We start from the raw sequence: 15,658 nt of genomic DNA, 5'->3' as shown, positions 1-15,658 counted from the left end.
ATTAAGGTCATGGAGTGGCCTAGCCAGTCTCTAGACCTTAATCTTATCCTGAGACTTGCCAAGTGACAGGCAAGAAGGAGTTTTGGTCACTGATTCTTTACAGATCTTCTCTAAATCATTATTTAGAGAAGATCTGTAAAGAATCAGTGACCAAAACCCCTTCTAAAATATAAACAGTATGTGCAAACCTGTTAACCAACTACAAGAAACTTTTACCTCTCTGCTTGCCAATGTGACAGAGCGCTAAGGGATGAGATTGAGAGATTTGAAGATGAAGTCAGATTACGCCAAGAATGTGGTGGAGCGCTGAGGTGAGAAACTGAAAGATTTATAGCTCCTGTCGATTACAGCAAGAATGTGGCGGAGTGCTGGCGGTGAGGAACCCATTTTATATAGATAAGTCCGTTTACGCCACCTAAATGAATTTTGTTATAGGCAAGATTTTATTACTATCCAAATGTTAAAAGAAAATAATTTATTACCAAAAATTTAGGAAAAAAAAAACAACAATTACTGGGAACAGCAATTTACATGTAACAGACGCATTACCCAAAACATGGCAATCGGCAACATCAAAAGCTCAAGGTACCGGAACCGAGGCTTGACAGCAGGGCATAAAGGCACAATCGGTCCACACAGCAAAGCAGTCTCAATTATACCTGTGACATACACATATGCGTGCACGCATTCCACAGACGAAAGAAGCACCACCACCAGGAATCCACCCCGCCCTTAGGAACTCGGCCCTGTACCAAACAGGAATCAAATTATGCACTTGAACAGATGCAATCACTCACAAATAAATGTACCATAAGAAAGGTTGCCTACCCTCACAGCTGACCCACTACAACAGAAATGTCATGAAAATAAGTAACAAACCGAAAAGAGCAGGAAAATTAAAGTAAAACAAATAAAAAAAGGAAAAGGAAGACAAAGAAAGAGTATTGGTACCCGAAAACAGTATGCATCCACACACAAAACGCGTCCGTAACGCCAGGAAAACAGCTGTTTCCATTGTGCTGAACCAGTCTTGCTTGACGCTTAGACTGCAAAGGAGCAACCGTAGCCAAGTGCCAGCCATTAGGCTACTTCCATAGGCTGTCCTATAAGAGATACATTTACATTTAGCAGACGCTCTTAACCAGAGCGACTTAAATTTTTTTAATCTCATTATACATCTGACCAGTTGAGGGCCTTGCTCAAGGGCCCAACAGTGGCAACTTGGTGGTTGTGGGATTTGAACATGGATCTTCCGAACCATAGTCCAATGCATTAACCACTGAGCTACCGCTGGCTTCTAGATACACTAATGTAGCTTTGCTGTACAACTTGCAATTCAGCCAACATTAACCCACATACAGTACCTGGATGACGACTAATCGTGATGCTGGAAAACTAGGGGGCGTGACACCCGACCACTTTACTAACCATTTTATATACGTCATGATAGGACAATCAATGAGCAACCAGCCAACCCCATGCAAGTAGGAAGAGCTTTCTCATCCTACTACACCAACAAGGATTCCCTTTCAGTCGATTCACTAGGTACAACACATATTGTATTGGATAGCAAGCCCTCTCGCGTCTCAGCTAAAGACTCCTATATTCACACCGTAAAGGCAGGCAAACCTGTGGTAACATAGATGTAGCCCCGCCTCTATCTACAGTATAAGCCATCTCACCACAGTTGACTCTCAGTTCTTACGCTCTTCACCTTACTGTGAACACATTGTTCAGGGTAGTTTTCTAGCTGCTACATCTCACATTTTAAGACTTGGCTTAAAATCAGCTGAACTGTTCTTGTTGGTGGTAGCAACAACAGCCTCAGTCTACCTGTGAAGTGCTGATTTTAAATGCATTATCAGTGAGAGTACTAGCCACATCTCAATTTGGTTAGCTTCTGGTTAGCCGCGCTAATGGTGCTAACTACGTACAACGGGTATGTAAGCTAATGTGGCGAAGAGAAGTCCGCTATTCACCCTTGTCCCCAGGGATGCTTCTCTTTGCATGAGAAGGACCAGCGCAAAGTTGCTCAGCAGGACCTTCTCCTCAATTCTAATTAGCAGTACCAGCTTCGCCTGTGACTGCTGATGAGGAGTTTCTGGCAGAAGTCCCCGTTCTTAAATGGGCAGACCAAATGGAGTATTTGTAGGGGTCAGAGAACCACAAGCTCTCCTACAGCGCTGGCCAGCAACTGGGCTGTAAACAGCTTGCTTTCCAGGATGATGATATGCTGAAAATCGGTCTGGAAACACACAGCTTGAACAAGAAATTCTGTTGTCTGCCCAGAGCTCCGGTGCTAAAGCGTTTAGTAAGCTCATTTTTAGTAAGCTCATTTTAGTAAAAACATACATTCTCAAGCATAGTAGATCATAGATGATCTGGGCATGTTTTGCAGCGACAGGACATGTTAACCAAACTGTTCTATATTAAAGCACCAAAATACTAAAGTATTCTAGAGGAAAATTTCAGGCCATCTGCTCGAAAGGTTGGCTTGGTTGAAACTGAGTCATACAACAAGACAATGATCCAAATGATCCAAAGTGCACCAGTAAATCTACACTGGACCCTAAGAGAGCTGTGCTTAAGAGAGTGCTTAAAAACGTCAATTTTCACAAGCAATGCTGTAAAAAAGAATGCACCAAAATTCCTCCACAACAATGTGAAAGACTGATAAAGTCATACAGGAAATGATTACTTTAAGTTATTGCTGCTAAAGGTGGATCCACATTGAATCTAATGGAGGTGGGGTAATTATTATTGCCAAGGGTTTCATTTTTTTTAAATAATTAATGGCACTGTAAAAAAAGTTCTTTGTTGTTTGCCTGGTAATAATGATTTTTATTATGTTTTTACACAAAAACACATAGAATTAAAAGTTTTACTAACTTTTGCAAATGTCCATATATCTTACATTAGCAGTCACGTTTTATCAGTTTTGAAGGTATGTTCCAATACATGAGGCCAAATAACCAGATTAATATCCTAGTTATTTATCTTATACAGTTATATATCTATATTGGTGTAGAGGATTTCCATAAATGTCTAGCAGTTTAGTCCCAATCCTGTGAGTTCTCTCACATTGTGTGGGTTCTTTTTGAAAATGCCTTTATTTTCACTACTAAACATAGCTGTGATTTTTTACTGTTGATTTTTTACCATGTCACAGTTTTTATGTGACTTCAAAGTTTTTAAAGGTGATGGTTCAGCACTATACTTTCATGTTTCGAAGGGTTCATAACCCAGTTCCAGTAATTTCATCAGTAATTGCAGTAATTCCAAAACTGCAAGCCTTGTGCGGTGTTCAGTGATAGATGTGTGGGCAGCAACGGCAATGTACACAAGAGCTACGGCACAATTGGTACAGTACTAGCACAAGTTGCTGAAAAGTTATTGCTGGCTATGACAGAAAGACATCAGGAAACATTAGTGCATTGTAGTATGCTGTGTATGGAGCAGTGTAGCCACAGCTGGTCAGAGGTCTCATGCTCAAAGCACATGAAAATCTAAACTGGACCATGGAGCAATGGAAGAATGTGCTGTAGTATGAAGGTTTTTTCTTTTATATCCAGTGAACAGCCAGGAGCATGAATGTTACTTACCTGGAGTAGAAATGGCACCAGGGTGCACTATGGAAAGAAGGCAATGTTCTCAATCTATGTTATACTTGAGGAAGCTCCATATCTTATAAGTCTTTTATCTATATGGTCATGTGTAAAATTTAGTGCTTTAGTGTGAAAAGCATAATAAAAAGCATCTGATCATAACGGGTCTTAATATTAGACAAATACAAGGTCAGACGAACAATAAAATAATAATACTGATTTTCACTATGTCATTATTTGTTTAATAAAAATGAAGCCAAAAAGAAAATAAAAACATGCGGGCGATACCATGTACTCCTTACTGCTCCCACAGGATTGAAGAAGGCAAGATGCAGCCAGGTGATGCTAATCACCAGCTCTTGATTAAATAATCATCAACAGAAGTATACGGTGGGTACAGAAAGTATTCAGACCCCCTTTAGCTGAGTGCTTAGGGTCATTGACTTGTTGGAAGGTAAACCTTCGGCCCAGTCTGAGGTCCTGAGCACTCTGGAGAAGGTTTTACAGGATATCCCTGTACTTGGGTGCATTCATCTTTCCCTCGATTGCGTCCAGTCGTCCTGTCCCTGCAGCTGAAAAACACCCCCACGGCATGATGCCGCCACCACCATGCTTCACTGTTGGGACTGTATTGGACATGTGATGAGCAGTGCCTGTTTTTTTCCCACACATACCGCTTAGAATTAAGGCCAAAAAGTTGGACCAAAAAGATCAAATGTTGTTCTCATTAGACCAGAGATTCTTATTTCTCATCATCTTAGCAAACTTCATGCGGGATTTCATGTGTCTTGCACTGAGGAAAGGCTTCCATCGGGCCACTCTGCCATAAAGCCACGACTGCTAGAGGGCTGCAGTGATGGTTGATGTTCTAAAACTTTCTCCCATCTCCCGACTGCATCTCTGGAGCTCAGCCAAAGTGATCTTTGGGTTCTACTTTACTTCTCTCACCAAGGCTCTTCTCCCCCTATAGCTCAGTTTGGGTGGACGGCCCGCTCTAGGATAGGTTCTAGTTATCCCAAACATTTTCCATTTAAGGATTATTGGGGCCACTGTGCCCATAGAAAATTTTTTTTGTAACCTTGGCCAGATCTGTGCCTTGCCACAATTCTGCTTTTGAGCTTCTCAGGCAGTTCCTTTGACCTCATGATTCTCATTTGCTCTGACATGCATTGTGAGCTGTAAGGTCTTATATAGACAGGTATGTGGCTTTCCTAATCAAGTCCAATCAGTATAATCAAACACATCTGGACTCAAATGAAGGTGTAGGACCATCTCAAGGATGATCAGAATAAATGGGCAGCACCAGTTAAATATATATAACTCTATATATTTAACTGGTGCTGTCCATTTTCATTCTGATCATACAGTGCATAATATATATTAATATAATAATTGAGTTAAATATATGAGTGTCACACCAAAGGGTCTGAATTAGTGATGCGCGGGTCGGGTATTTTTTAAACCAGTCGGTCCCGCTTTTATGAAATTACTTGGCCCGCCCCAGCCCGCCTTGCACCACTGTATCTATTTCTACAACCCGCCCCGCCCCGCACCCGCAACCATTAAGTAGATATTGAAATTTAGCAGACCTTTTTCTCTTTTAATGATGTAAATTCCCGACCTCAATTTCTTCCGCGCCTCGTCTTCCATCTTCACTTTTATTTCTTTGTTTTTGTTGTGACTGGCAGTGGTAGCTGCTTGGCGCTTTTGTGACTTGTCACGTGACGTAACCTTATCAAAGAACTTAATAAAATATGAAAATAGATATTCCCAAATATTTAATATAGGCTTTAGGGAATTGCACGCAACATACATGGATTTTTTTTATTTTATTTTGTTTTTAATGACCCGCCCCGCAAATAAAGTGAGGGGTATACACAAGCATTGATCTTAGAGAAGCAATTGTTGCTGCAGATCATTCTGAAAAGGGTTATAAAACAATTCCAAAACAATTTAGAGTTCAACGTTCTACAGTGAGACAGATTATTCTCAAGTGGCAACCATCACCAATCTTACAATAAACAAACCTAACATACACATTCTCTAACATGATTACTTAGTATTTTTTTGGTGTTTTTTTTCTTTTGTGTTCATTTTTGTTAAATAATTTATGGCATGTGAAAAAAAAAAAAACAGACCTGCTATAATCAGACGGCTTTTTAATTGTTTTTACACAAAAATATGTAAAATTTGCACTTATCTTACATTGGCACACATATTTTCATCTGTTTTGAAGTTATGTTCCAATACAAGAGGCCACATATCCAGTTATATATCTGTACTGATATCAAGGATTTCTATAAATGTCTATGCTTGCCTTAAAATTACTCATTCAGTTATGCACTGAAGATAAGTTTTATATATTTTCCTTTGTACTGTATATGTGTGTGTGTGTGTGTGTGTGTGTGTGTGTGTGTGTGTGAGAGTTATGATAGGTATAAGAAAGCACATATTCTATAGTCAGGTATAAATTTTTGGATGGAAGTCTTTATTCAGTATATCAAACCAAAACTATTTTCAACACGGTAGTTGCATTTAAAAAGAAAAAACTAAATATTGGCATACACTGAGACAGCTTGTTTTCACTTTGACAGAAGAGAAAGTTTGCTCGGTTTGTCATCTTCAGACAGGCGATTCTCACTTCATATTTTTTCTGCAAAGATGAAACTCACATTAACATGCATGGTACATTTTTCATAAATGAATTATGTAACACGGTTACTCTGCACATGTCTAAGGCGTATAATCTGGATTGTGACAGCTCTTTTACTAAGGCAATTTACCTACGTTAGAATTTTTATTGATTAAAAAAAGACATCAGAAACATTTTTGTATTTAAACCTTAAAAGATAAATGTTGTTATCTTATGTGTTGTCATAGCTACAAATAGAACAAAAAGATTTATAGCAAAATGTCAAACTAAATAATTTCGAACATAAATTATTTACTTTTTCACAACTTTGTTGATGAATTGTTGGACCCACACTGCCTCAGGATCCAAACACACTACTTTGTTGGTGTTCTTCAGGGTGATACTGAGAGGGGGGAAAAATCTATGAGCACTAATATACTGTACAATTGATTTAGTTAAAAATGAAAAATTGTCAGACACTTGTTCTTCTAAAATATTTTTTAAAGGATGTACAGTGTTATTCATTAGTTTTTCCTAATATTAATTAGCATGCAAGCTAACCTAGCTAAATTTGCATTGAGTATGCAGTAGAAGGACTAAAAATACCACTGCTGCTTCTGCAAATTAGTCCAGAATCACAGCCTATTATAATAAATATGGTTATCACATACAGTAGAGTATAAGCACACTGGCATGTAACATTGGAAGTAGCCAGTGTTTTTAGGCATACCCCAGACATTTCCCCCTGACTCACATAATTTCAGTGCTGCGGCAGCTGGACCCGAAAGGTATGATCTCAATTCTTTGAAACGATCGAGGGTTAATGTAGGTGTCTGTGGTGGTTAAACAGCGGCACTGGTCATTCGGTATTCCCGGAAGAGCTGCAAAAAAGTTAATAAGACAGAAAAAAAAAAAAGTTTAAAAATGGTTTCATACAACCAGTTGGGATTGGGAACCATTTAGGACATTAATTAAGACTCGCATAATGCAATGCCAAAGTTCTAGAAATCTGTCAAAAATACATTAGCTAAAGTTTTATCACTAAACCAGTTAGAAGATGCTTAAACTATAATAAATAAATGCAAAATGATGTCTTACCAAACACGGTGGCGAAGCAGCACAGGGCAGCTGCTGCCAGCAGTAGGTTGGCACTGAGAGGCATGATGATGGTGCAGGTGGCAGTGGAGTGGATGTGGGACTAACAGGCTGCTTTGCTTGGTTTATAAAGATGCTCAGAGAAGGAAGTAATGTTAGTCAACTTCTAATTATAGATGAAAAACCAAATAGCATGCCTCTGACTGGAAACGGGGGAAGGAATCTTAAAAAAAAAACCTGATAGGCAAACGTATATAAAATGTATTTCTGTTTTATTATTATTTTTTTTTCCCCATGTTGCACAAAAATTGCTGACAAGTCTGTATTCTTAAAACAGTCCTTTATGGCCCTTTGATTTTTCACAATTATACCAAATTAATTCACCATGAGTTATTATTTACTAATTATTTATTACAGTAATTACAGTATTAAATATTAACTAGTTTGGCACCTTTTTTATCTTGTACATTAGTTATATATTTTTTAAAAACTTGTGAAGTAGTACTAAGTACCTTTTTTTCCACCCAAAAAAAAAATGCAATAAAAGCACTAACATGTTATTAACAACATTTATAGAAAAAGGATCTCCAGATGTACCGGCAAGAGGAAACTGTAAAGGTGGAATGTACCGCATGAAGACAGACTAACCATTGCAGGGAACAAATTACAGGATTGCATAATGTGATTGTTTTTGCAGCGTAAATAGATTCAGGTATCATTTTTAAAGAACACTAATATTGATGACGAGCCACATTTAACAAGCTAAATTCAAAATATGTTTGCAAATCATTCATACTGTGGGGTTGTTGGACTGTGGATTGTAAATGACGGAGTAAAACAATAGATAAGTTATTTCACACACAAATGGATGACAATGGAAAAGCCAACATAAAATAATTTTTTCACATGATAAACAAAATTCCATAGGGGTTTGATTGGGTTGAGATTCTGACTGTATATGATATCGTTACACACTGGATGGGCAAAATAAAAGTGGCAAACTCTTAGATTTTATTCAGCCATTTTTAGCTTTGATTACAGCACACAATGTTGTATCTATTTCTATATAGTATAATTAATGAAATTCGATAAAATCTTGCATTTTAGCAAGAATCCAGCACGCAGTGTGGTGGCCAGTTCATGTGTAAAAATGATTCCTCCACTCTTTCACAATTTGAGTCCTGGAACATGCCCGCACCATCAGGGGGAAAAAATTGATTCATGGGATAACCTGGTCCTTCGGGTCATCAGCTGACTTCCATTTATTGCCACATAGTGTTGCTGAGCCTGGACCTGAACAACTGAATCAGCCCCAAATCATAACACTGGGGGCGCATTGCATGAGGGGCGCATTGCTTCATACACTTCCCTTCTTTCCCTGTCATGCACATTGCTCTGGAATTGGCTCAATCTGGACTCTGAAAATATGTGAAGAAGTGAGAATCGCCTATCTGAAGATGAAAAAAACGTGCATACTTTCTCTTTAGTCAAAGTGAAAACGAGCAGTCTCAGTGTTTGGCAATTTTTTTTTTTTTTTTTTTTTAAATGCAACTACAATGTTGAAAATGGTTCGGTTTGATCAGAACACATGCCTGTTTTCCATTGCTCCAAAGTCCAAGTTTTAAGTTCTGTAGAAAATTAAAGCCTTTTTGCCTTTCTTCCTGATTAGTGTTACTAACAAGTGATTTTCTTATGGCCACACAGCAGTTTTCTCCCAATCCAATAAGTTCTCATCACATTGTGTTTGTATGGAAATACTTTGACTTTTTAATATTAAATGTAACTATGATTTTCTAATGTTGATTTTTTTACCATGAATCTTCAAGTGTTTATGTGATCTCCATTAGTCAGTGAAGTTACTGATTCAGCACTATCTTACAGGTTTCATAATGTGTAGAACCCAGTTCCCAGTAATTTCATCAGTAACTGCAGTAAATCCAAAACTACAAGCCTTGTGTGATGTTCAGTGATTTGTGTGGGGGTGGTGTGGTTAAGTATTTTTTAATTAGAAAAAATGATTGTGAAATATGTCAAATTCTTAAGGACAATTTTATTAACAAAATGTAAGCTTAATTAAATCAACTCGGAGCCATCGAAACAAAACGCATGAACTTAAACATGCAGTTGTCAAAACAATTATTTGTTCCTTTCCATGGTTTTCATCTTGGGATGTTTATCGGAGTAGATCAAAAATTTACATTAACATTAGTAATTGAATAACTTAATTTAAATAACACTGTACCTTTGTGTGACTACGCACCAGTTCTCTCTCTCTCTTTCTCTCTCTCTCTCTCTCACACACACACAAAAAATGACACAAACTTGCGTGAGCTTGTGGGCAGCGCATTACAATTTTGAATTCTGATTGACTAATCGTCATTATTTATAGTTAGGAGATGATCATACGTGCCAAGTTGTAGTGCGGACTGGGTTCCCCCTCAAATCGAGCCCTGTGTGTGGGCAGTAAGGGCTATGTACAGAAGAGCTACTGTACAAGTTGCTGAAAAGTTAAAGCTGGCTATAATAGAAAGATCACAGATCACATTAGCCTAGTCAGAGTGCGCATGCTGACCCGTGTCCACTGTCAAAAGCACAATCAGTGGGCACGTGAACATCTGAACTATAGACCATGGAGCAATAGAAGAATGTGCCATGACATGATGATGATGATGATGATGATGATGATAATTTTGTTTTCTTTTATATCCAGTGAACAGCTAGGAGCATGTATGTTGTTTACTTGGAGAAGAAATGGCACCAGGATGCACTATGGGAAGAAGGCAAATTTTCTATGTTGTACTTGAGAAAGCTCCACATCTAATTCTTATATGTCCTTTATTAATACAAACATGTGTAAACGTTAGTGCTTCCCTACCTGTAAGAAAATGAAAATGTGTCGTAGTAATTTTAAGTACCTCATTACTGCTCCCACAGGCTTAAAGATGGTAAGTTGCAGCCAGGTGCTGCTAATCATCAGCCCTTTATTAACTGATCATCAGTAGGTGTGCAGACTTCTATAAAAGCAGAAGTTTAGACAATTTGCTGGTCTGAAGCAGTCAGATATGTGTTAACACAACGACAAGAGGAAAAAGCAATTGTTGCTGCACATCATTGTAAAAAGGGTTATAAAACACTTCCAAAACTATTTGGAGTTCAACAATCCACAGTGAGAATATTATTTACAAGTGGGAAGTATTCAAGACTGTCGGCAATTTCCCCCAGATTGGACGTCTCAGCACATTCAGACACAGAAAAAACTGTGCAATACTCAGAGAAATACCCATGAGCAACATCACAGACACTGGGCATGTTAAACCTTAACCTCCATGACAGCACAATTAGAACAAGACTGAACAAGTACGGTTTGTTTGGAAGGAGGAAGCCTCTTCTGTCTAAAAACAACACAGAAGCAGGACTAAGGTTCACAAAACTGCATCTGAAAAAACCACAAGACTTCTGGAACAATGTCCTATGGACAGACGAGACAAAAGTGTAGCTGTTCAGATGTAATGCCCAGTGGAGAGGTAATGATCTGGGCTTGCCAGAGGATCAGGGAGTCACTGAGTCAACAATGAATTTTAGATATAAATGTGAGTCCTATAGTCCTACAATAATCCAAAGCTAACTAGTGAATTTACATCACAATGGCTAAAAAATAAAATAGGTTTTAGAATGGTGTAGTCAAAGTTCAGACCTCAACCCACTTGAAATGCTATGGTGGAATCATGTACTTAGTATTTAGCCCACATGTTTTTTTTTTCCTTAACAGTTTCCTCTGTTTTGAAGGTATACTCTGATAAATAAGGCCAAATATTCAAATTAATATCTTAGTAATTTATCATATACAGTTATATACACATATACATATATCTGTGGTGATGTACAGGATTTCTATACATGTCTATCCTTGCTTTGAAATGATTTATTCAGTTATGCACTAAAGATAAGTTTTATATACTTTCCCCTGTACTGTATATGTGTGTGTGTGTCAGTTATAGTAGGTATAAGGAAGCAGATATTTTACAGTCAGGCCTCAATTTTTAATGTACTTTATTCAGTATGTCAAACAAAAACCATTTTCACATTGTAGTTGCATTTGAGAAGAAAAAAAAAAGTATTGCATCTTTATTACATCAGAAACCGAGCTCGCTTCCACTTTGACTAAAGAGAAAATGTGCATGTGTCGTCATCCTCAGACAGGGGATTCTCACTTTTTCTGACCTTTCCTGCAAAGAAGAAACTCACATCAGCAAACATAGTACATATTTAATAAATAAACAGTTATGTGGTTATTTTACAAATGTCTATGGTGTATAATTGGCAGCCTGACATGATAACAGTACTGGTGTTTTATTCCTCTTATATTAAGGCAACTTTATATAAAAAATGTTTTATTTATTAAAGAAAAACATGGAATGCATTTTTCTATTTAAATCTTAAACTTGAATGATGTGGCATGACCACAAGTTAATTATTATCATTATCAGTGTTGTCATATCTACAAAGAGGACAAAAATAAAAGTTATAGCAAAATGTCAAACTAAATAATAACGTCATTATTAGTGCAAAGCAACTGTTTCTAAACATAAATGACTTACCTTATGACTCTGTTAATGAATTGTTGGACCCACACTGCCTCAGGATCCACACACACTACTTTGTTGGTGTTCTTCAGGGTGATACTGAGAGGGGGAAAAATCTATGAGCACTAATGTACATTCGATTTAGTTAAAAATGACAATGATTAACCTAGTTGTTCTTTAATAATGCTTTTTAAAACTGGTCTTTAAGTGATATACTTTGTAAGTCATCAGTTTTTCACTTAATATTAATTACTACGCTAGATAAGGTAGCAAAAATTGGCATTGAGTGTGTGGCCATCTGTTTAAAACAATAGCAGAATGCATAATCACAGCCTGTTATAATACATATGATTATCACAACAGTAGAATAAGCACACTGGCATGTAACATTGGAAGTAGCCAGTGTTTTTAGGCAAATCCATACATTTCCCCCTGACTCACATAATTTCAGTGTGGCGGCAGCTTGGCCCGACAGGTATGATCTCAATTCTTTGAAATGATCGCGGGTTCATGACGGTGTCTGTGGTGGTTAAACAGCGGCACTGGTTATCTTTGGTTGTTCCCTCCATAGGAAAAGCTGCAAAAAAAGTAACAAAGACAGAAAACATAAAAGGATGTCGCAGTTCAAAAACAGTTCCATCCACCCAATTGGGATTGGGAACCATTAGGGTCTCATATTAATTAGCACTCACATAGGGCAATACCAAAATCCTAGAAACCTGTCGAAATTACATTAGATATAAAATTTTTAAGAATGTGCTAAAACTATAAAAAGTAAATGCAAAATGATGTCTTACCAAACACGGTGGCGAAGCAGCACAGGGCAGCTGCCGCCAGCAGTAGGTTGGCACTGAGAGGCATGATGATGGTGCAGGTGGCAGTGGAGTGGATGTGGGACTAACAGGCTGCTTTGCTTGGTTTATAAAGATGCTCAGAGAAGGAAGTAATCTAATTATAGATGAAAAACCAAATAACATGCCTCTGACTGGAAATGGGGGAGGGAATCTAAAGAAAATGACAGGGGCAGGTATATACAGTATGTATATACAGATTTTTTTTTTTATTCATTTTTTATGGTGTTGCAAAAAAATTGCTGACTAGTGTGTACTCTTGAAACAGCTCTTAATGCCTTTTTCAGCATTTTTGTGTCACAACCCTGACCAGGACAACAAACATAGATTCCACATTTTTACCAAAATAATTACTTATTATTGATTAATTCTTTATTACATAAAGTATTATTTATTAACTAATAGAGCACTTTTTTCCCTTATATCTTAAATATGACTTGCTAAAAAGGTTGTAAAGTAGTGCTAAGCAACCGTCTTTAATAAAGAAAATGCAATGAAAGCACTAATATGGTATTGAAAATATTTTTAGGAAAGGATCTCTAGATGTACCGACAAGGGGAAACTGTAGGTGGAATGTACTGAATGAAGACAGACCGAGGCCTAACCATTGCAAGGGAACTAATTACAGGATTGTAATTAATGCAAAATGCTTATTGTTTTTGCAGTCTATACTTATAACCACACATAGATTCAGGTATTCAAATTCCTTGTTATGAACAATAATAATAGCAATGAGTCATGAATAATCACAATGATTTTAAAATCTTTCATACAAGAATTTATGCAAGAAATTTGGCATGCATGAAAATCTTGTAGTTTTGAAAAACAAACAAAAAAAGCATTTTTAATCCTACATGTGGTACTCAGTGTCTGTAAATGCACAAGATGACAAATGTAAATCATATGGCATAAGTTGCTGTACTTTTACACATGCATTACTGTATGTTGTCAACTTTAAATTGATAGTTTATTTCAGCTGCACGCATAAATGTTATTCAAATGTTTCTAGAATTTTCATATTAAATGTCATAAAAAAATATATATATATTACAGTTGCGGTTAGAATTGTAAGTATACTCATAATGAAAATGAAAATAATGGCAATATTGGCCTTTCAATGATTTCATTGAACATGTTTTTTTTTCTGAGAAGGAATGATTGCACAACATACATATTATAGAAAAAAACAAGAATTTGAAGCACAAGTTTGAATCTTTTTTGTTTTTCTGATATCAACATAGGCTCAAAAATGTACTGTACATACACAGTTAAAAATATACATACGCCTACTCAGATTATTAAATCAGTGGCGCTGAAAGTCCTGAAAACTTAAGGCCTGCCAACTTCCTGTTAGTGATGATGAATGACTAAAGCTGGTAGCTTCTCTATACCAATAAAAAATGCGACAGCATCATTAGATTGACTAACACACAGTACAATGGGAAGTCCCAAGAAGCTCAATAGAGATGTGGGAAAAAGTGGGTGATAGGTTTACACAAGTCAGAAATGTTTCTTGGAGCCATTTCTAAACAATTGCAGATTTAACAATTGTACATACTATAGGTTATTAGATAGTTTAACCATTTACCAAGGTCTAAAAAAAAGTTCAGAATTCGGGCAGATGCTCAGGAAAAAAACAACAACAACAGGAACTACCATGGCACAGGCCCGGAATGAAATTAAAGCTGCTGGAACACCAGTGTCACTGTCTACAGCCAAACAAGATTTATATAGCCACTGGTCGCTGTCCAGTTTTTATATTGGACAAATGGACAAAGAGGAGTAAAGTTATAGCCAGAGATATGTTTGGAGGTTTGGCTTTCAATCTCAAGAACACTGTACCAACTGTTATGGTGGGGATAGTACCACATTTTGGGGCTGTTTTTGCTGCTAATGGAAATTGCATAAAGTGGATGGAATAATAATGAAGGACAGAGGACTAACTCCTCAGAATTCCATCAGGACAATGACCCCAGTGACATGCAATGGATAAGGCAGACCTGATTTTTAACCCAATATTAAATATGCTGTATATACAGTATACAGTATACCTGTATCTCTATCACAGTAGATGGTCTATGTCAGAGTGTAAACCAAGCCATGAGATCGAGAGAATTATCTGTTGACCCACAAGACAGGATTTTGTCAAAACACAGATCTGGGAAAGGATACAGGTGATACCCATAGCACACAAAGGATTTGCCAGCTTTGAAATTACCTTAGAGCATGGTAGCCTCTATCATTCTCAAATGGAAACTATTTTGAACAACCAACCTTACCAGATGTGGATGCCCAACCAAACTGAGCCATCAGGGATGAAGGGCCTTGGTCAGAGAGGTAACCAAGAAATAAAGAACTAACTAAACTGGAATTAAAATTTACAGTTCAACAAGACCATGAGTCAAAGTCAAATGGCAAGAAAACCCAAAAGTGGCTTCAGAAACTCTGTGAAAGTCCTAGAGTCCAAACCTGAACCCAATAGAGCATCTCTGGAGCAGCTTGAAAATATCTATGCACTGATCTTGCTTGTTCAACCTGGTTGAGCATGACCGATTCTGCCAAGAAGCATGGAAGAAACCTCCCAGAAGAAAGGCATACCAAGCTTGCATCATTCACAAGCAGACTTGAGGCTGCCAAAGTTGCTTTGATCAAGTAATGGGTCTAAATACTTATGTAATTTTATTTTTTTTTTTTTAAACTTTAACAAAACACTCCAAACATCTGTTTTTACTTTGTACTTGTGGAGGATTGTGATAAGAAAAAATTTTTTTTAATCTATTTTAAAATGAGCTTGAAACATTGAAAAATGTGGAAAACTTAAAAGGGTCTGAAAACTTTCCTTAAGCACAGTTGAAATGAAATAGCAATGTTGATGATGAGTAAACTGTATGT

At 37.2% G+C, this 15,658-nt stretch overlaps 1 protein-coding gene across 1 annotated transcript; it reads right to left on the bottom strand.

Moving 5' to 3' along the window:
* Positions 1-6,549: 6,549 nt before the first annotated feature.
* On the bottom strand, positions 6,550-12,866 carry LOC128509080 (uncharacterized). The gene is made up of 7 exons (XM_053480651.1): positions 12,713-12,866; positions 12,357-12,492; positions 11,931-12,014; positions 8,564-8,633; positions 7,336-7,435; positions 6,992-7,118; positions 6,550-6,640 (listed from the first exon to the last, which is right to left on the bottom strand). Exons 1-7 carry the CDS (start codon positions 12,774-12,776, stop codon positions 6,550-6,552), a joined length of 672 nt encoding a protein of 223 aa, XP_053336626.1. The 5' UTR covers positions 12,777-12,866.
* Positions 12,867-15,658: the final 2,792 nt, after the last annotated feature.

Source organism: Clarias gariepinus, chromosome 21 (genome assembly GCF_024256425.1).
Source record: "Clarias gariepinus isolate MV-2021 ecotype Netherlands chromosome 21, CGAR_prim_01v2, whole genome shotgun sequence".
Taxonomy (NCBI): domain Eukaryota; kingdom Metazoa; phylum Chordata; class Actinopteri; order Siluriformes; family Clariidae; genus Clarias; species Clarias gariepinus.
This window is presented reverse-complemented; position numbering and strand designations above follow the sequence as displayed.

What these genes read in the sequence shown, in the direction of transcription:
- LOC128509080 (XM_053480651.1), bottom strand. Translation starts at nt 12,776, where the DNA reads ATGCCTCTCAGTGCCAACCTACTGCTGGCGGCAGCTGCCCTGTGCTGC. An exon ending in TTCATTAACAGAGTCATAAG is followed by an intron (nt 8,634 to 11,930) that starts GTAAGTCATTTA and finishes GGGCTGATTCAG; the next exon opens with TTGTTCAGGTCCAGGCTCAG. An exon ending in CTGCTTCGCCACCGTGTTTG is followed by an intron (nt 7,119 to 7,335) that starts GTAAGACATCAT and finishes ACTTTTTTGCAG; the next exon opens with CTCTTCCGGGAATACCGAAT.